Source organism: Sus scrofa, chromosome 14 (assembly GCF_054392235.1).
Source record: "Sus scrofa isolate SSC_HxYL_T2T_F1_AM1 chromosome 14, Sscrofa_HxYL_maternal_Yorkshire_Landrace_v2.0, whole genome shotgun sequence".
NCBI classification, from domain to species: domain Eukaryota; kingdom Metazoa; phylum Chordata; class Mammalia; order Artiodactyla; family Suidae; genus Sus; species Sus scrofa.
The window spans coordinates 5,961,183-5,985,595 of NC_139396.1; the positions used below are offsets into that span (position 1 = coordinate 5,961,183).

General features: G+C 50.0%; 2 protein-coding genes and 1 long non-coding RNA gene across 13 annotated transcripts in view; 2 read left to right on the forward strand and 1 right to left on the reverse strand.

Annotated features, from left to right (window-relative positions):
• The window catches only part of LOC146396262 (interleukin-36 gamma-like), a 60,130-nt gene extending 50,621 nt beyond the window's left edge, over nt 1–9,509 (reverse strand). Inside the window, exons 1-2 of one of the 2 annotated variants that reach the window (XR_014826592.1) lie at nt 9,154–9,204; nt 5,120–5,625 (exon numbers count right to left, since the gene is read on the reverse strand). The gene's annotated coding sequence lies outside the window, so the exon portion shown is untranslated. Of the gene's footprint in view, nt 1–5,119; nt 5,626–9,153; nt 9,205–9,227 lie in introns of those variants that run through there. The other variant, XR_014826593.1, reaches the window with a different exon arrangement.
• Nucleotides 1,114–5,572, forward strand: LOC146396263 (uncharacterized). Its single transcript, XR_014826599.1, has 3 exons — nt 1,114–2,503; nt 2,885–4,992; nt 5,065–5,572. It is a non-coding gene; the product is annotated as an uncharacterized LOC146396263 (long non-coding RNA).
• Nucleotides 9,273–24,413, forward strand: part of LOC110258060 (cyclin-dependent kinase 20) — a 30,346-nt gene continuing 15,205 nt past the window's right edge. The window contains exons 1-7 of one of the 10 annotated variants that reach the window (XM_084994823.1): nt 9,273–9,682; nt 10,011–10,165; nt 12,448–12,637; nt 12,882–13,004; nt 13,200–13,262; nt 14,441–14,583; nt 15,948–17,204. In XM_084994823.1, the coding sequence (XP_084850949.1) occupies nt 12,508–12,637; nt 12,882–13,004; nt 13,200–13,262; nt 14,441–14,583; nt 15,948–16,148 (660 nt within the window). In that variant the 5' untranslated portion in view covers nt 9,273–9,682; nt 10,011–10,165; nt 12,448–12,507 and the 3' untranslated portion in view covers nt 16,149–17,204. Of the gene's footprint in view, nt 9,683–10,010; nt 10,166–12,447; nt 12,638–12,881; nt 13,005–13,199; nt 13,263–14,440; nt 14,584–15,947; nt 17,205–22,695; nt 24,298–24,413 lie in introns of those variants that run through there. The other 9 variants (XM_021081030.2, XM_084994826.1, XM_084994821.1 and 6 more) reach the window with 9 other exon arrangements.

Consider the following 24,413-nt stretch of genomic DNA (forward strand, 5'->3'; position numbering starts at 1 on the left):
CATTGACCCATTGGTTTTTTAGTAGCATGTTGTTTAGTCTCCATGGAGTAGGTTTTTTCTCTTTCCTTTTCCCATGGTTGATTTCTAATTTCATGGCATTGTGGTCAGAGAAGATACTTGAGATAATTTCTATGCTCCTAAATTTATTGAGATTCGCTTTATGTCCCAATATGTGGTCGATTCTTGAGAATGTTCCATGAGCATTTGAGAAGAATGTGTATTCTGATTTTTTTGGATGTAGTGTCCTGAAGATATCAATTAAGTCTAACTTTTCTATTGTTTCCTTTAGGATCTCTGTTGCTTTATTGGTTTTCTGTCTAGAGGATCTGTCCATTGATGTGAGGGGGGTATTTAGGTCTCCTACTATGATTGTATTCTCATCAATATCTCCCTTTATGTCTGTTAATATTTGTTGTATGTATCTGGGTGCTCCTATGTTTGGGGCATATATGTTGATGATAGTAACATCCTCTCCTTGGATGGATCCCTTAATCATTAAATAGTGTCCTTCTTTGTCTTTCTTTATGTCTTTTGTTTTAAAGTCTATTTTGTCTGATATGAGCGTTGCAACTCCTGCTTTTCTGTCATGTCTATTGGCATGAAATACTTTTCCCCAGCCTTTCACTTTCAATCTATATGTATCTTTTGTCCTAAGGTGAGTTTCTTGTAGGCAGCATATTGAAGGTTTTTGCCGTTTTATCCACTCAGCCATTCTGTGTCTTTTGATTGGGGCATTCAGTCCATTGACATTTAAGGTGATAATTGATAGATGATTATTTATTGCCATTTGATCCTCGTGTTCCAGTTGATTCTATGGTTCTCCATTCTTCTTTTTTTTTTTTTTTTTTGGTTGGATGGTCTCCTGTTATTATCTGCTTGAGTGTATTTTTTTTTTTTCATTTTTTGCAAATGCAATATTTGGTTTTGGCTTGTGGTTGCCCTGTTTTTTAAGTATGCTAACCCCTTCCCATAATTGTGTGTTTTAGCCTGATGGTCCTGTAAGTTCAAACACTTCATTATTATATTAAAATTAAGAAGAGAGACATACATACAAACAAAAAGGATTATTTACCTCCTAACATCCCTTGCCCACATTTTATGGTTTTGATGACTCTTTTATTTTTTTCTTTTTAATTTTATTTTGTTTGAAGCATGTTCATGATTAAATCTGTATGCTGGCTTATTTGAGTGACTGCTCTCTGATTGTATCTTCCTCATTCCTAGTTCTTCCTCTTCTTCTTCTTCTTCTTTTTTTTTTTTCTTTTCTTTTTTCTTCCCTTTCCTTCCTTTCTTTTTGGTTTAGAGAAGCCCTTTCAATATTTCCTTTAACCTGGGTTTTGTGTTGCTGTATTCTTTAAGTTTTTGTTTGTTGGGAAAAATTTTTATTTCCCCTTCTATTTTAAATGATATTCTTGCTGGATAAAGTATTCTAGGTTGCATATTTTTTCCTTTGAGCACTTTAAATATCTCTTGCCATTCCCTCCTGGCCTGTAGTGTTTCTGTAGAGAAATCAGCTGATATTCTTATGGGGGTTCCCTTGTAGGTAACATTCTGTTTTTCTCTTGCTGCCTTTAGGATCCTCTCTTTATCACTAACTTTTGCCATTTTTATTATGATGTGTCTTGGTGTGGGTCTGTTTGGGTTCAGTTTGTTTGGGGCCCTCTGTGCTTCTTGTATCTTGAATCCAGTATCCTTTAGATTTGGGAAGTTTCCAGCGATAATTTCTTCAAATATATTTTCCATTCCTTTATCTTTTTCTACTCCTTCTGGAATTCCTATTATGCGTAGATTGGCCCGTTTTATATTATCCCATAGGTCTCTTATATTGCTTTCCAGTTTTTTGATTCGGTTTTCTGTCTGTTGACCAGATTGAGTGATTTCCATTATTCTATCTTCCATATCACTGATTCGTTCTTCTGCATTATTCATTCTGGTTTTTACTGCCCCTAGTTCAGTTTGCATCTCTGCAAATGAATGTTCTAGTTTTTCTTGGCTCCTCCTTATATTTTCTAGCTCCTTTCTGAGGGTATCTGCATTGCTGTTCATATCTTCTCTTAATTCCTTCAGTATTTTCACTATTTCTCTTTTGAACTCCAGGTCTGTCAGACTGCAGAGATCAGTTTCATTGTTGACTGTTTTAGGTGAGTTCTCCTGTTGGTTTGACTGGGGGTGGTTTCTCAGCTTCTTCATCTTGCTTGTTGTCTTCTTTCTCCTGAGGGAGTTGTACTCTCCGTTATCGGGTAGTGTTTGCCTTGTCACTGCCCTGGAATATTTCCTGAGGGCTGTCGTTGTTGGTCAATCTTTTTTGAGGCAGTGTGGCTTTTCTGGAGTGTTGATGGGACTAACAGTGTTTCTTTGAAGCAAAGGAGGACTTCCTGAGGGCAGACAGGACTGGGAGGTCCACCCCACGATGGTAGCAGATTTCACTTGGTTCTCAGCACCCCCTGGGGTCTTGGGCGGGTAGCAGGGCCCTTGGAGACTCAAGAGGTTCCTCCCCAGGGCAGCCCGACTCAGAAAGACCGTCTGAGATCTTTCCCCGATTCCGCCAGGCTTGTTGCAGCTTTTCTGGGCTGCAGGGGGTCCTGCCTGGAGCTGGCAGTCCTATGCAGCTGGTCCACTAGGTCTCAGCACCCCTTGGGGTCTTGGGCGGGTAGCAGGGCCTTTGGAGACTCAAGAGGCTCCTCCCCAGAACAGCCCGACTCAGAAAGACCGTCTGAGATCTTTTCCCAAGTCGGCCAGGCTTGTTGCAGCTTTTCTGGGCTGCAGGGGGTCCTGCCTGGAGCTGGCAGTCCTATGCAGCTGGTCCACTAGGTCTCAGCACCCCTTGGGGTCTTGGGCGGGTAGCAGGGCCTTTGGAGACTCAAGAGGCTCCTCCCCAGAACAGCCCGACTCAGAAAGACCGTCTGAGATCTTTTCCCAAGTCGGCCAGGCTTGTTGCAGCTTTTCTGGGCTGCAGGGGGTCCTGCCTGGAGCTGGCAGTCCTATGCAGCTGGTCCACTAGGTCTCAGCACCCCCTGGGGTCTTGGGCGGGTAGCAGGGCCCTTGGAGGCTCAAGAGGCTCCTCCCCAGGACAGCCTGACTCAGAAAGACCGTCTGAGATCTTTTCCCAATTCGGCCAGGCTTGTTGCAGCTTTTCTGGGCTGCAGGGGGTCCTGCCTGGAGCTGGCAGTCCTATGCAGCTGGTCCACTAGGTCTCAGCACCCCCTGGGGTCTTGGGCGGGTAGCAGGGCCCTTGGAGGCTCAAGAGGCTCCTCCCCAGGACAGCCCGACTCAGAAAGACCGTCTGAGATCTTTTCCCAAGTCGGCCAGGCTTGTTGCAGCTTTTCTGGGCTGCAGGGGGTCCTGCCTGGAGCTGGCAGTCCTATGCAGCTGGTCCACTAGGTCTCAGCACCCCCTGGGGTCTTGGGCGAGTAGCAGGGCCCTTGGAGGCTCAAGAGGCTCCTCCCCAGGACAGCCTGACTCAGAAAGACCGTCTGAGATCTTTTCCCAAGTCGGCCAGGCTTGTTGCAGCTTTTCTGGGCTGCAGGGGGTCCTGCCTGGAGCTGGCAGTCCTATGCAGCTGGTCCACTAGGTCTCAGCACCCCCTGGGGTCTTGGGCGGGTAGCAGGGCCCTTGGAGGCTCAAGAGGCTCCTCCCCAGGACAGCCCGACTCAGAAAGACCGTCTGAGATCTTTTCCCAAGTCGGCCAGGCTTGTTGCAGCTTTTCTGGGCTGCAGGGGGTCCTGCCTGGAGCTGGCAGTCCTATGCAGCTGGTCCACTAGGTCTCAGCACCCCTTGGGGTCTTGGGCGGGTAGCAGGGCCCTTGGAGGCTCAAGAGGCTCCTCCCCAGGGCAGCCCGATTCAGAAAGACCGTTTGAGATCTTTTCCCGATTCGGCCAGGCTTGTTGCAGCTTTTCTGGGCTGCAGGGGGTCCTGCCTGGAGCTGGCAGTCCTATGCAGCTGGTCCACTAGGTCTCAGCACCCCCTGGGGTCTTGGGCGGGTAGCAGGGCCCTTGGAGGCTCAAGAGGCTCCTCCCCAGGACAGCCCGACTCAGAAAGACCGTCTGAGATCTTTTCCCGATTCGGCCAGGCTTGTTGCAGCTTTTCTGGGCTGCAGGGGGTCCTGCCTGGAGCTGGCAGTCCTATGCAGCTGGTCCACTAGGTCTCAGCACCCCCTGGGGTCTTGGGCGGGTAGCAGGGCCCTTGGAGACTCAAGAGGCTCCTCCCCAGGACAGCCCGACTCCGAAAGACCGTCTGAGATCTTTTCCCAATTCGGCCAGGCTTGTTGCAGCTTTTCTGGGCTGCAGGGGGTCCTGCCTGGAGCTGGCAGTCCTATGCAGCTGGTCCACTAGGTCTTAGCACCCCCTGGGGTCTTGGGCGTGTAGCAAGGCCCTTGGAGACTCAAGAGGCTCCTCCCCGGGGGAGCCCGTCTCAGAAAAACCGTCGGAGAATTAGGTCGATCTATTCACGGCCTGGCTAGGCTTGTTCTAGCTTTTCTGGGCTGCAGGCCTTTTGTAGGGGGCTGGTGGTGTTTGGTGCTGCTCTGTGGAAGTGTAGCCCCTCCAAAGGGCAAGCTGGCCTGTGCAGGGAGAGCCCCTGCGGTGGTAGGCTTCAGGCAATTGTTGAGGCCAGCCCTCCTGGATGGCAGGCAGCCCCAGGTTCGGCGAGAGCGTAGGGGGTGGCGGGGGTGGGGGGAGGGAATGCACTGGGAAGCACAGCTTTCTGCTAGCTAGCGGGCCTGTAAGCTTGTTGTGGCGTGGGGGGTATTCTATGGGGACCCACCCCTTCTTCTCTCCCCTCCCCAGCACGGGCGCAGACCAGGCTCTTCTCCCAGGTTCCCTCTGAGGCGGCTTTCCACTTCCCCGCCCCTAGAGTATTGCTCCCTTCCTCTGCGACAGCTTTGTTTTCTAGTCTCCCAGGCAGTCTCTGCCCCGTCAAATGGTTTAGAGACCTCCCAAGCAGTTTCCGCTCTTCCGCGCCCCCCTAGCCCGGGGACTAATCTCTGGAGCCGAGGTCTCGGTGCCCAGCCCCCCCCCCCCCAGGCGTCCCCCGGCCCTTTCTTGGGGACTAACCTTCGGAGGCGAGGTCTCGGTGCCCAGCCCCCACCCAGGCGTCCCCCGGCCCTTTCCCGGGGACTAACCTCTGGAGCCGAGGATTCGGTGCCCAGCCCCCACCCAGGCGTCTCAATTTTTGGTGACTGTGCCCGTAGTTCAGATGGTCCGTTGGGTTCTTGATCGTTTTTCCGTACTCCGACTTACTGCTACACTCTTCTCTGCATCTGGAGATTCCTCCGGTTCGTTTGATCTTTCCCCCGGTAGGAGACTTTCCAGGGTGCGGGATCCCTTTCTCCTCCGCAGTTCCCTTTCGGGAGCGCCCGTCCCGCTCGGATTCACCTTCTCTCACTCTCCTCTTTTCTCCCGTTCTGCCCAATAATGTCACGAATTTCTTGCCGTTATTGGAGTTTAGGTTCCTCTGCCAGCGATTGCTTGTTGTTCTGTGCGACTCATTTCTTCTGTAGATGTGCTTTTTTTGTTGTGTTTGTGGGAGAGGGCGAGCGTGTCCCCCTACTCCTCCGCCATCTTGTCCTCTCTCTGATTTAACTCTTTCAAATGGCCCCCATGTTCAGTGCTGAAGTGTTGTCTAGGACTTTATGGGGGAAAATACATTGGTTAGATACATTTTGTTTACACATAGGATTACAGTGCAATTGGCTGTGAGTTCAGTGCCAATGAAACAACAGTGTATATTAAACAAGGTGTCTTTAAACAGAAACACACATAAAATAAGCTTTTGTATTTATCAAGAGACAAAAAGGTGTGACCAGAGGCTGGCAGGAACCTAACCCTGAATTTCCCATGGGCGCAGTGGTTCAGTGTTCACTGATTCCATGTTTGTGGTGACTACAGACCCCAACCACATGACAATGAGGACTGAATAGGTATGTATATACCCATGCACTCATACATAAATATGCACTCATCCATGTCCGTGTAATGATACAAACATGCATGGGGGCATATGGCATGTGGCTCCAGTCATGGTTTCATGAAGAGACTGTCATGGTTCTGTAACCTATATTGTGAAAGCAGGAAATTTCAGGAGACGAAAGTGAAAAAAGAAATGCACCAAGACTCTGTGCATTAACCATTCATCAGTGGCCTGAATCCAGGATAAGACATGAATGAGATGGGCCATTCCACATGGCTTTGCAGGGAGATTTTATATCTTCCTGATAACAACTTGACTCCATCAGGCCTGTGAGAGTTCCAGCACACAAGCGATTTTAATGCACCTAGATGGTAATACTTTTCCCCAAATTTCAATATTCTAAGTATTTTAAGAGTCACAAATTACTTGCTCCCAAATAATTTATATGGACAAACTTTAAACAGTAATGATCTAAGCAAAATGTGCATCCCATGGGCATGACATAAAAAAAGAGGCTTTTCCAATTGTCAACCTTTTGAAGCAGCATTATCATCTTTGCAGTTCCCATAGCAACATGTTCCATTGCTTGGGTGACAGTGATCTTGTGCTAAACTAACTTGGAAAACAAATGGACATTTCCTCCTGAGTGTCCTCACATCTCACAGTTGCCTCCAAGCCATAGAGGGTTGATGTACCCAGTGCAGCTTCGTGAAGAGTTATGAGGACATTTCATAAACAAGTTTCCAGGATTTGGCCTGTTAAAGCAGTTTTCAACTTCAAGAGCTTTCCAACATGAACCACATCGCCCTTTGTGTTATGCCATGGAGATTGTCCCAGCTGCAGAACAGATGCCAAGGGAAGACATGCCATCTTGGGTGGATTTGCAGCAGTTCCACAAAGGACCTGAGGGAGAGGGTGGGATGGAAGATGCCCAGTCCTACCGTCACCAACTCAGGCAGCAGGAGCCATTCTGGGAAAAGTGGATGAGATGCAGCAACCATGAAAGGCCAGTTTCTCCTTCCACAAACCACGTGGTAGAGCCACAATGCAGGATGGTACTCCCATGTTGGTTTCATCCTATCCATATTTTCATGAGTATGGAATCTCATAAGGGAAGGTCTCATACATGCACAGGGGTGGAAGAGATAGTTATAGGAGTGGAGGGGCTATTTTAAAGTACATTTTAGCCCAGAAACCTAGAAAGGACTCCATGCTTTCTCCCAATGCCTCTCACAACTGGTTTGTTTGAATGACACATGTAGTTAGGACATTTCTTGAGAAAAAGTGAAATGTAGAGAATGGAATGTCAGTCAGTGGATTTGCAGGCACAGACACACTGTCCTAGTGCATATTTTTCTCCTGAAATAATCAAATATAATTTAGGCACTTTATAATTAACCCAAAGGGGGCTTTTAACAAAGAGCACAGAGCTCTAAGTTGAAAACGTACACTTGCAGAGTGTGTCCACAGCCAACTTTGTTTTTCAAAAGGAAAATGTGTCCTCTCACTGCTTGAATTCAACCAGAAGGATGTGAACCAGGCATAGAGAAGGAGGCCTGGCCTCTCGGGTCCCTGAGATAGTGTAAGGCTGAGTCCTATGGGAGAAGACAGGGTCTCATCTCTCAAATTGTAATGGTTAGAGAAGCCAACTGGTGGACTTTTAAATAATTATAAAGGAAAGAGAAATAATTTGAGAATAAGGCAAGAAAATATAATGAAATCCTAAAACCTGATATAGACCATACACTCCATGTGAAGGCTAGAATGAGCAGTTCCAAATCACAGAGGGCTAAAGAAGGCGGGGAGCCTTCTCACACCTGCTAGAACTTGTCACACTTCAGGCTATGTTTTCTCTGCAGAGGAGAAGTAGCAATACTACAGGACCGAGGAAGGTGGAAGGCACCTCCCCTTCCTAGTATCGAGTACTGTGACTGCCTCCTTGATTTCTGTTTCCAGTGACTCAGCCAGTTCTAAAACGCTCCTGCATACTGTGTGCCCAAGACATTGCAAATAAAATCAGAGGCCATGGTGGTGCATCACTGGGCCTCAGGGTCCAGTGTGCTAGCTTTTGCTTCCCTAAAAGCCAAGATCATTGCTATGAGCCTAGGTCATTGCCATGAGCATACTTCAAAGCTTCTTCAGCATTCTTGCCTCTTCAATACCTCGCTCAGTCTGTCTCGCTCAGACACTATTCAGCGACGCAAGATCTGAGCCATATCTTTGACATACACCACAGCTCTCGGCAACACTGGATCCTCCACCCAGTGAGCAAAGCCAAGGATAGAACCCGAATCCTCATGGATACTAGCTGGATTTGGTTCTGCTGTGCCACAATGGGAACTCCCTGAAACCCAGGTTTATATCCTGTTAGATTCTCATTCTTACTCTTTTTCCCTTGGTATGCACTCATGTTCATATTCTCCCTCTCTCTCTCTCTCAAAAAAAAAAAAAAAAAAAAAAAAAAAAAAAAAGGAAAAAAGAAAGAAAAAAAGGAGTTCCAATCATGGCTCAGGGTCCACTGAACAACATCCAAGAGGAGACAGGTTTGAGCCTTGAGCTTGTTCAGTGGGTTAAGGATCCAGCGTTGCCATGAGCTGTGTTGTAGGTCTCAGATGTGGCTTTGATCCTGCATTGCTGTGGCTGTGGTGTGAGCTGGCAGGTATAGTTGCCATTCGACCCCTAGCCTGAGAACCTCCATATATATATATTTCCACAGCATGGCCAATGCATTGTTAGATATTGAACCAATGATAGGCGGAAAATTGTAGATTGTTTTGCATTTACCTTACTGTGTATGAGACTGAGCACTTTCTCAGAAGTTTAAAAGCTGCTTGTATTTTTTGTCAACATCTTTGGTACGTACTTCATAAAAATCACTCAGCTGCAAACTCCTCCAAATGTTCCCTCAGGAGAAGCCCTCAGACATGGACTTCCTGGGTCAGAATTTGCATTTTTAAAAATCTTTCTCCACAAATTGCCTGTTGATCCTCCTGCCAGGACACAGACCCGAGACATCTCCCTTCAGTCACCATCGGCTCTGTGTCTCATAGGTGGGAAATGACACCTCTGTGTTCTCAGAGGTGGCGGCTGGCACCTCTAAGCCTGCTCAGGGAGGGGGAGGGGCAGGCCCCGCCAGGCACCCACTCCCCCCGCAGGGCACCCCCCCATCCCCCTACCCCATCGCCTTCAGCCCCGCCCCCGTCGCCTTCAGCCCCTCCCCCATCGCCTTCAGCCCCTCCCGGTTACCTTGAGCCCCGCGCCAGCTCCCAGCCCCGCCCGCTGAGCAGCTCCACCCTCCCGCCTACGCAGCCCCGCCCCACCTGCTGTCCGGCCTTGCCCCTGGGCAGTGCGGCCCCTCCCCTTGCGTGATCTGGCGTCACTGGTCACGTGATGGCAGCGCAGGCTTGAGAAGGGGCGGCGGTGAGTGTTCCTGAGGCTGGCCCAGTCTGCAACTCGCGTGACTCCCCTTGAGTGAAGCGCCCTGAGCCGTGATGGCGAGGGCCTAAGGGAAGGCGCTGACGGGCCTAGGGCCGCCTTCCCTGGCTGCCCTCGGCCTCCCAGTCCGGAGCTCCTGCCCCTGCCGTTGCTAGGCGGCCGCCTCTGGGCGCAGAGGGCGGGGCAGGCTTATGGGGAAGGGGCTGGCTGCCTGTGCGTGGGAGGGGCTGTGACTTTGGAGCATACCTGTGCCAGGCAGAAGGCCATGGAGCAGTACTGCATCTTGGGCCGCATAGGGGAGGGCGCTCATGGCAACTTTTTCAAGGCCAAGCACGTGGAGGTGAGCACCCAGTCCTTCCTTCGGTTGGAGATCTACCCCATATTCCGACCCATGTTGGGCCATTGCTCCTGCCTCCCATCAGATTCTTGTGGCATGTGCCTATTTCTTTGGCCCCCTTGGTGGGGGTGGGGTGGGGTGCGTCCAGGTTGCGGCCAGTTACCAGCGGTGCTTTTAGATGGCAAGTGTTCCCTGTGAGCACTGTGTGGTTACCTCTGAGCTGTTTTCCCAGTACCAAGACTCCTGGGCCTGATTTCCTTCCAGAATGGGGTAGGGGGCGCGTTCCACTCTCACGAGGGCCTCAAGCCTCGCATCCCATTCCTTTTCCCAGCCCGGGATGGGGTAGCAGTGTCTGCGTCCTGTCCCAAACAGACTGGAGAGATCGTGGCCCTCAAGAAGGTGGCCCTACCGCGGCTGGAGGATGGCATCCCCAACCAGGCCCTGCGGGAGGTCAAGGCCCTGCAGGAGATTGAGGACAGTCAGTATGTGAGTAGGGCTGGTGCCCTGTGCTGGGGTTCCTGCCCTTATCCACTCACTTCCACCCTGGGGACTTGCTGTCTTTTGCTTCCTCACCCCTCACTACTCCCTTTCCTGTCCACTTGTTCACCCTTATTCCCCCCCAGTTATTTCATTCCTCACTCACTCCCTCTCTGTTCACCCACTTATTTCTTTGTGTACTTATTCATTTATTCACTAACATCCCTTTTTGCTCAAAACTTTTAATGAATTCTAATAATAAGGATAATTGCCACCCATTGAGCTCCCATTGTGTTCCGCAGGCTGGATTAGCAGCTTTATGTACATTGTCTTTCTTCTTCTTTTTTTTTTTTTTTTTTTGGTCTTTTTAGGGCCACACCCACAGCATATGGCGGTTCCCAGGCTAGGGGTCTAATCAGAGCTGTAGCTGCCGGCCTACCACAGCCACAGCAACAGCAACGTGGGATCTGAGCCCTGTCTCTGACCTACACCACAACTCACAGCAACACCGGATCCTTAACCCACTGAGTGAGGCCAGGGATCTAACCTGCAACCTCATGGATCCTAGTTAGATTCCTTTCTGCTGACCCATAATGGGAACTCCACATTGTCCTTCTGAGTTTTCTCCTCTGATTGGGGAATCAGTACATTTTAACCTTGGGGCCCCCATAGGCTCTACCCTCTGCTGGGCACTGGTGACAAACACTGACCCTGACCTGGCTCTTGAGAACTGAAGTGAAAGTAGTAAGGAGATGGACAGAGGTGCAGGACCCTCCTGGCCTCATTTGTGCTGTGATGGGCCCAGGAGGGGCTGTGGGTACAGGAGGAGAGACACTGCACCCGCCCAGCCTCATTCTCTCTGTGCACATCTCTCTTGACCGTGTCCTGAGTAGAGAATGTGTGTAATTTCCTGGGGAATCCCAAGGGCAGGTCCACCCACCCAACAATGGGTGATACTCTGGCTTGTTGCTTATCCTCTGGAGATGTTCGTGCTATATTGGGTGCCAAAACCATATTATACAACTGCATGTGTCATCCTGGTTTTGTGCAAAAGTATTTTGTATACATCTGTGCATACATATCTGTATGTGCCATATCTGTTGCAAAGTCTGGTGGAATATACTTGTGAGGTTGACAGTAGGTGATAGGATTTTTCTTTTGTGATTTTTTTTTTTATCAGTTTGTGCATTATCTGAATGTTGTGTGTTTGTTTCAATCTGTAAAATGATTGTCTCCTACTCTCAAAATCAGAAAAGCAATAATATGGCCCTTCACTTTTTTGTTTTTTTGGCTTTTAGGGCCACACCCACAGCATATGGAGGTTCCCAGGCTAAGGGTCTAATCAGAGCTACAGCTGTCAGCCCACACCACAACCACAGCAATGCCAGATCCAAGCCACTTCTGTGACCTACACCAGAGCTCATGGCAACACCGGATCCTTAACCCACTAAGCAAGGCCAGGGATCAAACCCGCAACCTCATGTTTCCTAGTCGGATTCCTTTCCCCTGCACCATGATGGAAACTCCTCCAGTCTCTTTTTCTATTCATTCAACACTTAAGTTTCTCTTGCCTGACAAGTACGTCTAGGCTCCAGGAGTACAGAGCAGCCTCCTTCCTGTTCTCGCCTCTGGAGCCCTGTGCTCACTGTCCCCCTGCCCAGAACTCCTTCCCAGATCCCTGCATAAGTGAGCCCAGCCCATCTCTTCTGTCTTCATCAGAACCTTCATCAAGATACCCAATAGATTTGTTCTTATGCCTGTCAATCATTTGTCCCCCGAACTCCTTAAAGCCCATCAGGACCCCCTCGCTCTTGCTCCTGCTCACTGCTGTGCAGCCTGGCCCTTGTGACCTGTGGGCCCTCAGGAAGTATATGTGACATATCTCCTGCTGTCCCAGCGCTGGGAGATGTGACCACCAGTGCCTTCTCTTGGTTCTGGGAGTTAATGGCTGTAGAAGAAACAGGAGGTGACCTCTGTGTGTGTGTGTGTGTGTGTGTGTGTTTCCAGGTGATTTTCCAGTTCGTAGGCTGGGTGGGGGACCAGACACTGCCCTAAGTGGATTTTCTTAGACGTCCTTTCTCCTGCACTTTACTGGAGCATTAGAGTAGGGTCTTGCCTTCTGTTGGGAGAGGGGAGCACATGAGAGCACCTAGCTCCCTGATTCTAAGCTCAGATCTCCTGTCACCTTTTCTGCCTGGTCTTCTGTTGGGGCAAGAGCCGAGAGTTCCACAGAGGGTGTGAGCCACATGAGTCTGGGGGCTGATGGGATGCCTCTCCCCCCTCCCCCACAGGTTGTGCAGTTGAAGGCTGTGTTCCCGCATAGTGCAGGCTTTGTGCTGGCCTTTGAGTACATGCTGTCAGATCTGGCTGAGGTGCTGCGCCATGCCCAGAGGCCACTGGCCCAGGTGCAGGTCAAGAGCTATTTGCAGATGCTGCTCAAGGGCATTGCCTTCTGCCATGCCAAAAACAATTGCGCATTGGGTCAGTTCCAGCATGGGCTGGGGTGGGACCTGGGGGTGGCTTGGCTGGAGGTAGGCCAGCTCTTGATGTAGGGCATGCTTGAGGAGGGGACAGAGGGGTCAGGGACCATGGGTGAGTGGCCAGGGGTATAGCCCTGCAGGAGGTGCGGTCCTGGGCTGACCTGGGTGCTCAGCCTGCCCAGCTCTCTTATCCTGAGGTCCCATGGGTTCTCACAGGGAACTGTTGCCTCTTTTTGTGCCCTCAGGACCTGAAACCAGCCAACTTGCTAATCAGCGCCTCACGCCAGCTCAAGATAGCAGACTTTGGCCTGGCCTGGGGCCTTTTCCCCAGATGGCTGCCGCCTCTACATGCACCAGGTGGCCACCAGGTATGGAGGACCAGTTCCCAGGCAGGACCAGGCAATGGCCAGGCCCCGACCCTCCCCCTGGGGAAGAGATGCTTCTGGAGCTTCTGTCCAAACAGTGTTCCAAGAGCTGGTGTGGGGGCCAGGGTGACCTTCTGGCGCAGGCAGCTTCTTGACAGACGGGTGACTTGGCTCTGACCACCTGCCATCCACTCACAGGTGGTACTGAGCCCCTGAGCTCCTGTATGGTGCCCGCCAGTACAATCAGGGTATCGACCTGTGGTGAGCCTCCTGTGGGCTGGGCAGGTGGTGGGGTGTGGGTGCTCGAGTGTTCTGTTCCCGCTGGGCATTGAGGTCTCCAGGCTATTAGGGGCTGATTTCCTGCTGTGAGCTTAAACATACAGGGGTGCCCTGGGGGAGTCTCCCTTGGTGAGAGTATCTCTGAGGAGTTGTGGTCACTGTTCTTTTTCATGAGAATTTTGAGCTGGGTGGGGATCAGGTGGGATGGGAGTGGCTGTCCCAGGAGGAGGTCTCTGGGTGGAGGTTGGGGAGGTGGTCTGGCCATGGAACATCTCTCTGCAGGGAATGACACCCTGAGACACAGTGTCCCTGAGCCTGGGGCCCTGGATAGGAAGGCCCTGAACAGTTCTCTAGGGTAGGATGGTCTGTTTCTGCCTGAAACTGTGAGACTTGGGGGCCGTTTTGGAGGTCTTCCCTGGGATGGGAGGACAGGGTGTATGTCCAGAATGGGAGGCTCTGAGAGGTCTTAGAACTGCTGAGGGGTTGAGGCCTGAGAGCTGCAGAGGAAGGGGCATAAGCTCTGTGTTCTAGGCTTGAGGTCTTTCCCGGTTTGGGGGTCTGTATTCTTCACTCTGAAGCCTCTAAGCTACTTTGTGGGTGTTTTGACCCTGGTGTCAGGTGTGAGTGCTGGTGCGGGGAGATCTGTGGCTGTGCTGAGGTCTCTGAGATGTTTGTGTTCTGTATGTGCAGTGCCGTGGGCTGGATCCTGGGGGAGCTGTTGAATGGGTCTCCCCTTTTCCCAGGGGAGAATGACATCAAACAGCTTTGCTGAGTGCTTTGCCTCTTGGGCACCCCCAGCCCTCAAGTCTGACACCTGGACAGGTGTCCTCTGTCTCCCCAAGAACTAGTGACTCCCCTGGCCCACACCTTCTCTCCGGTGGCCCCACAACTCCCTGACCTTCCATTCTCTGTCCTGGCTCAGCTCAGGGGCTCCTCCTGCCCTTCTGGATGCAGGAGAGCTGATCCGTATCCCATCCCCTGTCTGTTCCGACCTGTCCCTGGCACTCACACAGCTCTTACCCAGCTGGGCACAGAGTGGGCTCCCATGAAGTAGAAGAAGGACTGAAAGACTGATTGAGTGCATGATGACAGAGTGACCTGGTGCAAGCAGGGGCTCAGCAGGGCAGGGGCCAGCCCTGACGGGCCTGCTTCTTCTCCAGGAGATGACTACAACAAGATCTCCTTCAAGGAGCAGGTGCCTGTGCCCTTGGAGGAGGTGCTGCTGGATGCCTCTCCCCAGGCTTTGGTCTTTCTGGGGAGGTTCCTCCTCTACCCTCCACTCCAGCGCATTGCAGCCTCCCAGGTAGGCAACACCCAATGCCCTGAGCCTCCTCATTCGTGCTCATGTGACCCAGCAGTTTGAGGTCCCCCAGAACCCGTGATGGGCTGGGACAGAACCCCCAGAGCCAGGGCAGGAGGGTGTGGAGCAGCTGAGCCTCTCCTGAGCAGACCCCAGAGGGGCTGCAGCAGCCAGGGGTGGCCCGTTAGAAGGGTGTGCCCACATTGCAGAAGAGCACATCTCCAAGTTATTGGTGACTCACCTCTTAATGCCTTTATTCCTTCAGTAAGTATTTACTCAGCATCTGGCACACGCCAGGCATTGTCCTGGGCCCTGGTGCAGAGTGAACAGACAGACGCAGCTCGTGTCTGTGGGGTGTCCAGCCTGTGGTGAGGCAGGGCAGCCAGTCTGTGACAGCCCTGAGGAGTGATGTTGGAACTGACTTTGGGGTCACGTAAGGCTTCCTGGAGAAGGATCAGTTTAAGCACAGGGAGCTGTTTCCCCAAGAGAAATAATGAACAGAGGCCTGGAGAGGAGAACCCAGGACAGGTGGATTGTGGCTGGAAGGCAGGGGAGGAGGGCAGGGCCACCTGCCAATGGCAGGGATGGCATCAGAGCCTCTATTGGGTGTACCTGTCCTCCCCTCCTTGCCCTTGGCACTCATACCCTGGTGAGTTCCCATGTCAGCAGTGCCTTCAGAGTGTACTGAGGCCAACTGACCCCTTCTCAGCTCCCTGCTGCTGTCCCCAGTCTAAGTCACCCCCCTGTCCTCACCCCCATTGTATGCTTCCCCTCCTGCCCATTCCCCTGGCAGAGAGGGGGATCTTGTCCAGGGAGGCTGTCACACCCTCCCCTGCAGGGCCCTCCTGTGGCTCCCTCTCAGAGGAGAAACTCAGGTCCTAGTGGCCCTCAGGCATCACACACTAGGGGCCATCCCCTTGGTGACCCTGGCAGCTCCCATTCCACTTGCTCTGGGGCACCTCCATGTTCCTGGGCCTCACTCATTCATCCTTCAGGTCTCTTCTCAAGCACCACCTCCCGGGGGCTTCCCCTGCCCATCTTCAGGTCTGCAGCCTTTCCGCTGTTCCTCTTTCCTCCTCACTGTCCACCCCCCACAGCACTCATCATCCAATGTGCTCTTTCTCCTACTACTTTATATGATTTATTCCCCTACTCCTCTTTGCTCTGTTTGCTGCTGCATCCTGGGTCCCTGGAGCAGTGCTTGGGCAGCAAGCACTCAGAGGCTTGGAGTCAGCTGCACTGATGAGCAGAGGGAGGAAAGCCTCTTCAGGGCAATGTTGACATCTCCCCCTCAAAGGGAAGTGAGCTGAAGCTGGGATGGGGAGGTGACTGGTTTCCTTTTGCTGTCCCTTGCTTGCTGCCCTCAGGCCCTCCTGCACCAGTACTTCTTCACAGCTCCCCTGCCGGCCCACCCCTCGGAGCTGCCGATTCCCCACTGCCCAGGGGGACCTACCCCCAAGGCCCACCCAGGGTCTCCCCACGTCCATGACTTCCATGTGGACTGGCCTCTGGAGGAGTCGCTGTTGAACCCAGAGCTGATTTGGCCCTTCATCCTGGAGGGCTGCTGAGATGCTGGGCCAGGCCCCGCCAGCGTGCTCCCCACCAGAACCACCCAGGCCTCTTGTTCCCCAGCTCTGTCCTGATTCAGCCACAGGCTGTACCTGGTCCTCCTCTCAGCTGGGTGATGAGGACATCCAGCCCCAGCAGAGGGCACCTGCGGCCTGCGCTGTCAGCTCCCATCTGTGTGCTGCTGACAGGTCCATCCAAGGAGGCAGTGAGTGCTGCTGCTGTGTCTGCCACCGTGCTGCTTCTCTAGCTGCCACCTTCTTGGTCAGGGACGGCCTCGGTAGAGCCATCTGTGGGAGCACTGAGTGTGAGATGTCAGAAACCCAAGTGGGAAGGGAAGTGTGGTTTGATTTTGTTCTCAGAGACATTAAGCACTAGTTCAATTCTGAGATTTAGGATAAAACCCAAATAGTCCTACCTGATGTGTACCCCTCTTCTGCTCCTGTTGAGGGACATGCCTGAGGTAGCATGGTCTCCTGGCCCTTGCTTGTCTCTGGTCACTTGGAAAGTAGCCCCATTCATGGCCACCTTAGTCTTGGGGACTTTCTAGGTGCTTCATGTTTTGAAGCTCCCACTTGAAGGTGAGATGACAGAAGTCAAGGCCAGGGATGGCTCAAGTTGGGGACCCAATAAGTGAACCTCCACATCTTTTCTTTTTTTTCTTTTTTAGGGCTGAACCTGTGGCATATGGAAATTCCCAGGTGAGGGGTCAAATCACAGCTACTGCTGCCAGCCTACACCACAGCCACAGCAACACCAGATCCAAGCCTCATCTGCAACCTATACCACAGCTCATGGCAAGACCGAATCCCCAACCCTCCAAGCAAGCTCAGGGGTTGAACCTGCATCCTGATGGATCCTAGTCAGGTTAATAACCCCTGAGCCATAAAGTGAACTCTGTGACCCTCCACATCTTAATCTGGTTACATCACCCTCAGGATAAGCATGAACCAGGACCACACGGGCCACCTCCTTAATCAGAGACACCAGGCAAATAGGACAGATCTTCCTGAAACTCATTTGTTAACTCAGTAAATCTCAATACAGTCTGAACTGGCTCTTGTTTTCTGTCTTTTGTCTTTTTGTTGTTTTGTTGTTGTTGTTGCTATTTCTTGGGCCGCTCCCGCGGCATATGGAGGTTCCCAGGCTAGGGGTTGAATCGGAGCTGTAGCCACCAGCCTATGCCAGAGCCACAGCAACGTGGGATCCAAGCCGCGTCTGCAACCTACACCACAGCTCACGGCAATGCCGGATCATTAACCCACTGAGCAAGGGCAGGGACCGAACCCGCAACCTCATGGTTCCTAGTCGGATTCATTAACCACTGCGCCACGATGGGAACTCCTGTTTTTCTAATTTAATAATTTGGTAAGTCAATTCTGAAATATATGCAGAAATGAAAGGGTTAAGAGGAGGAGGCAGAAGCCAAAGAAAAGGAGAAAGATGATGAATGGACTTAGCGTATCATATCCCAAGACTCAGGGCTAAAACAAATAAGAAGTGTGGTGTTGGCTTAGAGATATGTAAAAGCAGACAAATGGAGAAACTTACTCTTAGCAATCTTTTAGTTTAAAATATTCATTTTGTTCCCATGTGGATAAACTCCTGTGAGCACAGAGTTCACAGAGAACTAATGCTGCCACAGTCACTGCCTTCCAGGTTTTTAGAGGGAAAGCACAGTTGTTGCTTACAGGGTAAAGTCTGAGTGTCTCATAGGTCTTCAAAGATATTTTAAGGATCTGGCCTCTGCCTGTTGGACCAGCCACATCTGTAGAGTCTAACCTTTAGCTCTTTCTAGTTATCTCTCATCTCCACATAAATGAAGTCTGTACCCATACCCTGACTGCTGATCTCTGGCCAGTTCCACTCACAAAGATCCTAAACCTTAGTCCACCCTGACATTGACCCTCACCTTGGCCTTGAGCCTTACGCTGAACCTCACCCTGACCCTGACATACAGTCACCCTCACTCAATTCTTTGCCAACTCCTTCCCCACCTATACTTGGCTTGAATCTTGGCATTGACTCTCAGCCTCACTCAAACTCTGACCCTGCTTGACCTAGAATTAACCTTGTGTATGAACTTGGCTCTCATCTTCACCTTAACACTGACCCTCTAATTGACACATTTGATGTTCATTATAACCCTGATCTTGACTTACCTTGACAACAACAAGTTCTCTCCCACTGATCATGACCCAGAACATTACCATGAATGAACCACTGCTGTTCTCAATCTGATTATGACCTTTAACTCTGCTCCTAGAATGTATCCTTGACAAAGACTATCATACCAACCTACCCTGCCCTTGAACTTGAGCCTTGGTATTGAACTACACTATGCCAAAGGTGAAAGAAATATCTGTACCCCAAGCCTGACCATAACCCTAATCTTAATCCTGATTTTGACCTGGACCTCAATTTCACCCTGACCTGGGTCTTCATCCAAACACAGAGCCTCATCACTGACACCCTAATCCCATCCTGACATTAAAGCTGACCTAGACCCTGATCCTGAAATTGAACTTCACACTGACATTGACCTTCATTTTTATGTTGAATGTTCATCCTCAGTCTGATCACCTTCATTTGACCCATCATATCACACTGAACCTTAACCTTGAACCTGATTTTTGACTAAACCAAACTGATCATCTCTGATAATCACAATAATGTCCCCCCAAAGACGCCCATGTCCTGACCTATGAATATATTGCCTTAAACAAAAAAGGGACTTTGCCATGTGATTAAGGGTACATATTTGAGATCGAAAGAGTATCCTGGATTATGCAGATTGGGCCAGTGTAATTGGTGGTGGGGAGGGAGAGGTGGAGGAGGACTTGATTCTTTCCAGCAGCAAGAGGAAAGGAATCCCACCTTGACTTCTAATTGACCTTGGCCTTCACTCTGATCCTGGCAGTTATCCTCATGGTTGATCTTGACTCTAAATCTGCTTTGATGCTTAATCCTGAATATCAACCTCGCCCTCACCTTGACTGAATCCTATTCAGAACTGGACATTCACTGTCAACCTGAATCCAACTTTCAATCGTTCTTTCATCCTGACAACCATAATCCTTACCCTGACCTCATCCTCTTACGGATCCTCTCCGATGATGGAGTCTCAACCTGATCCTCACACTGATCCTCGAACCTGATTCTGACACCATGAGCCTGACCATTGTCTTATCTTGCCCCCTACCTGATCTAGAATTTTACCCTGGACCCTCACCCTCATTCTGATCTTCATCACTGTCTGCCACCCTGACTGCTCTGACACTGAACTTGATCATGACACTTGCTTTTACATTACATTTACATTGTTATCATTTACACTAACTCTGATCTGATCTTGGTCAGGGCCATAACCAAGTCCAGAGTGAGGTCCTGGTATCAGGGCCAAGGCTGGGGTAAGAGCCAGGGTGGGTGCCATGACAAGGGAGGCACCAGGTTTTGGGCAAGGGCCAGTGCCATGGCAGGAGGGAGGCTGAGGGTCATTGTGAAGGTGGGAGTCAGGGCTAGGGCGAAGTGTGTGTTAGAGTGTGCCTGAGTCAGGTAGGGACAAGGGTGTGGTAGATGTCTGATGTTCATAAAATCAAGGGTTTTGATTAGGGCGAGGCTGAGGAAAAGGACCAAATTCTGCATAAGGGCCAGCACCAGGGCAAGGGCTCAAAAGGTGCTGGGTTCAGGGACACCCGAAGGTCCAGCGTGGTCTGGGTAAGGGCAAAGATCAGAGTGAGGATGAATGTCAGTGTGAGGGAGGAGGCAAGGGTCTGCCGAGTGTTGGGACAATGTGAGAGCCAAGGGGCAGGGCAGAGACCAGTGGAAGGCCAAACAGAAGTGGGTTTGGCAAGCTTTGGGACCTGAGAGGGGATGCTGGCAAGGATCAACCTGGAAGGGCTCAGCCTATGGGGTGGAAGCAGGGTGGAGCAGGGTATGGCCTGTGGGGTGGAAACACCGGCAAGGCGTGGCCTGGCCAGAGCACCTAGGGCGGCAGGGGCCATTTGGGTTTGCATGAGTTGCTTCACGTTTTCTCGTTTCTGGAGGCCTGAGACCTGCTCTGAGCCACCCAGCTGGACAAGGTAGCGCTTCCTGTCCCAAGCGACAGGCAGGGCATGGTTCATGGTCCTGGTGTGACCATGCCAGTCCAACCCTCTGGACTTCAGTTTCCCAAATCTGGGAGGGGGAGTTGGGTGGCCCTGAATACGTACTTGGCAGAGGATATGTGTGGTCCCTAAAGTCATAACCTCGGTGGCCTTTGGAGGGATTGCTCTGAAAGTCTCCTGCCCCTCTGGCTGCCCCTGCATCTGGAGCTCCTGGGGGTTGGCCTGTTCTGGGTACCTGTAAACAAGATAAACCCCTTTGTTTGGCTTAATGATCCCACGTCTTTTGGAATATTCTGGAATTTCCCTTCTGGAGTTTTCCTGGAAGGCCATGATTTCCCCATGAGTGGCACCTTCTTCAGGCTCACTGGGTCGAACTCCCATACTGGCTGCACCAAGTGCCTGTTGAGTGCTTTAATTTGAGTAGCACTTCCCCCCAAGCTACAGGTGTGCTCAGCACACCTGCAACTAAATGATTTATAGGATCTTTGTGTCATGTCAGTTCTTCTCCCCTCTAAACTTTTTCCTAGGAGCTGAATGTTTGTCTCTTTCATCACTGTGTGTATAATCACTGTAGACACCCAGTGGACGGCCTGACATTTAATGTACTTGCAGTGAATGAATTTATTTACTTTTAAAATACATTATTGGAGTTCCCTTCCTTCCAGCTCAATGGTAATGAACCTAACTAGTCTCCACGAGGACCCTGGTTCAATCCCTGGTCTTGCTCAGTGGGTTCATCCCAAGTTGCAGTGAGCTGTGGCATAGGTTGCAGATGCAACTCGGATGTGGTGTTGCTGTGGTTGTGGTATAGGCTGGCAGCTACAGCTCGGATGCGAACCCTACCCTGGGAACTTCTGTATTCCTGTGAGTATGGCCCTAAAAGGACCAAAATGAAATAACATAAAGTAAAATAAATTTTTAAAATACAGTATTATATTGGAGTTCCTGTTGTAGCTCAGTGGTAACAAACCAGACTAGTATCCATGAGGATGTGGGTTTGCTCTCTGGCCCCATTCAGAAGGTTAAGGATCCAGCATTGCCGTGAGCTGTGGTGTGGGTCACAGACATGGCTCAGATCTGGTGTGGCTGTGGCTGTAGTGTAGGGAAGGAGCTGCAGCTCCGATTTGACCCCTAGCCTGGGAGCTTCCATATGCCCCAGGTGTGGCCATGAAAAGCAAAATCAATCAATCAATCAATCAATCAATGCATGATTATGTAACTTTACATGATCAGACCCTTGCCTGAATTCTGTAATTATGATTTTATTTTATTTATTTGTCTTTTGTCTTTTTAGGGCCACACCCATGGCATATGAAGGTACCCAGGCTAGGGGTTGAATCGGAGCTGTAGCCACTGGCCTACATCACAGCCACAGCAACAAGGGATCTGAGGTGCATCTGTGGCCTACACCACAGGTCACAGCAACACTGGATCCTTAGCCCACTGAACAAGGCCAGGGATTGAACCCACAACCTCATGGTTCCTAGTCGGATTTGTTTCTGCTGCCACCAGGACGGGAACTCCTCAACTTCACATTCTTACCAGCCAAAAAAAAACTTATTAAAGGCTGAGAGAAACTTTGGTCTTGGATGAGTGAGGGCTGTTGAAGTGGGTCCTGGGCTCAGAGAGGATGGTGGTTATTTCTGCCAGAGCTTGGAGAGCCGCATATGTGGATGGCATCCTCAGAGGGTCTGGACCATAAGAAAGCTCCGGAGGGTTTCCACTGAAGCTGTGTAGGCTCTAGAATCCAGGGTGGACCAGCCAGAAAGGCCACAAAGTTGGAGGATGCAGGTGTGGGCTTGAGGGAGGGGGAGACATGGCTCTCTGACCCCTTACCAGGGCCACCCTGAGCCTCTTCTTAATACTTCTACAGAGAGCAGTGTGTGGGAACAGGGCCTGTGTGCCCTCGCTGAGCTAGCAGTTCCATTCCACCACCTTGGCATCTCTGCCACATGCTTTCAGCCAGTGCCTAAATTTACTCCATTGAAGCCACCTGCTAATGGGCTCTGATGCTCTGATGGAGATCAGGGAGTTCCTGTCAAGGCACAGTGGAAATGAATACCACTAGGAACCGTGAAGTTGTGGGTTTGATCCCTGCCCTCGTTTAGTGGGTTAAGGATCTGGCATTGCCATGAGCTGTCATATAGGTCATAGATGCAGCTTTGATCTGGTGTTGCTGTGACTCTGGCATAGGCCAGTGGCTACAGATCAGATTAGACCCCTAGCCTGGGAACCTCCATAAGCCATGGGAGCAGCTCCAGAAAAAGAAAAAAAAAATGACATGACAAAGTTATTCATTGAATCATAGTTTAAATAGCAAAAGATTGGAAGCACCATAGATGTCCATCCATAAGAGACTGTCTAAATTTTGATCCACCTATCAAATAGAAAACCATACTACCTCAAAAATGAACAGGCATGCTTTTTTTTTTTTTTTTTTTAGGACTGCAGCCACGTCATATAGAAGTTCCCTATGCCACAGTCACAGCAACGCTGGACCCTTGACCCACTGAACCAGGCCAGGGATCAAACCGGAGTCCTCATGGATACTAGTCGGGTTTGTTACTGCTGAGCAAGAACAGGAACTCCCCAGGATGCTTTTTAATGTATAGTAATAGAAAGATGTCTAAGATATATTATTAAGTTAAAAAAGGTAAGATGAGGAGTTCTTTTGTGACACAGCATGTTAAGGATCAGGCATTTGCACTGCAGTGGATTAGGTTGTTGCCATGGCCTGGATTTGATCCCTGGCCAGGGAAGCTCCGTACACTGTGTGCACGGTCAAAAAAAAAGGCAAGATGAAAAATAGAGCATAGAGAGTGCCACTAGCTGTGTAAAAGGAAAATAATATAAATAATACTTATTTATGCATCATACATAATATGTCTGGAAAAACTACTGAAAAATTTCATGATTGTGGTTACCTGATAGAGGGACTAGAAGGATTGTGGACAGAATAAGAGGCCAACTTTTCACTGGACCTCTTTGTAGTCTTTGAAATGTGAACTGTAAAATTTATTAATTCTTCTTCTTTTTTTTTTTTTTTTTTTTGGTTTTTGGAGCCTCACCTGCAGCATATGGAAATTCCCAGGCTACGGGTTGAATCAGAGCTACAGCTGCTGGCCACAGCCACAGCAACAAGGGACTCAAGCCACATCTATGACCTATACTGAAGCTCATGGCAATGCTGGATCCTGGACCCACTGAGCAAGGCCAGGGATTGAACTTGCATCCTCATGGATACTAATCATATTTGTTTCTGCTGCTCCACAATGAGAAATTTCCAAAAGAAGTACCAGAAGGGTCTTGAAGAGGTATTTGCACATCCATATTCATAATCGCACTGTTCACAGTAGGCAGATGAAGGAAGCAACGCAAGTGTCCATAGACAGATAAATGACCAAAAAATGCAGTATATCCATGCAATGGAATATTATTCATTACGCTTGGTGGGTTTTTTGGGTTTTTCTTGTTTGTTTGTTTGTTTTTTCTTTTTAGGCAAAAGACCTGTGGCATATGGAAGTTCCCAGGTTAGGGGTTGAATCAGAGCTGCACTGCTGGCCTATGCCACAGTTCACAGCAACGCTGGATCCTTAACCCACTGATCAAGGCCAGGGATCAAACCTGAGTCCTCATGGATACTTGTTTCTTACCACTGAGCCACAAAGGGAACTCCCTATTCATTCTTAAAAAGGAAGAAAAATCTGACACATGCTACAATATGAATGAACCTTTAGGATATTATGCTAACTGAAAAAAGCCAGTCACAAAAAAAAAAAAAAAAAAGCGTGTGATTTCACTTATATAAGGTGTGTAGAGAAGTCAAATTCATATTGAGAGAAGTTAACTGATGGTTGCTGGGGCTAAGGAGAGGAGGAAATGGGATGCTGTTTAATGGGTATTGGGTTTCAGTTTTACAAAATGAAAAGTTCTGGATATTGGTTGCACAATACTATAAATACACTTCACACTACTGAACTGAATACTTGGAAATGGTTCAGATGGTAAATTTTATATGTGTTCTTTCCCACAATTAAACTTTAAAGAAGGAAACAGAATCTGAAGGGCTGGTAGGACAACAACAGTATATCTAATATTTAGGAGAGGAGGACGAGATCAGGGCTGACAAAAAGCTGGAAGCTTCACAAATTTGAGGAAAGG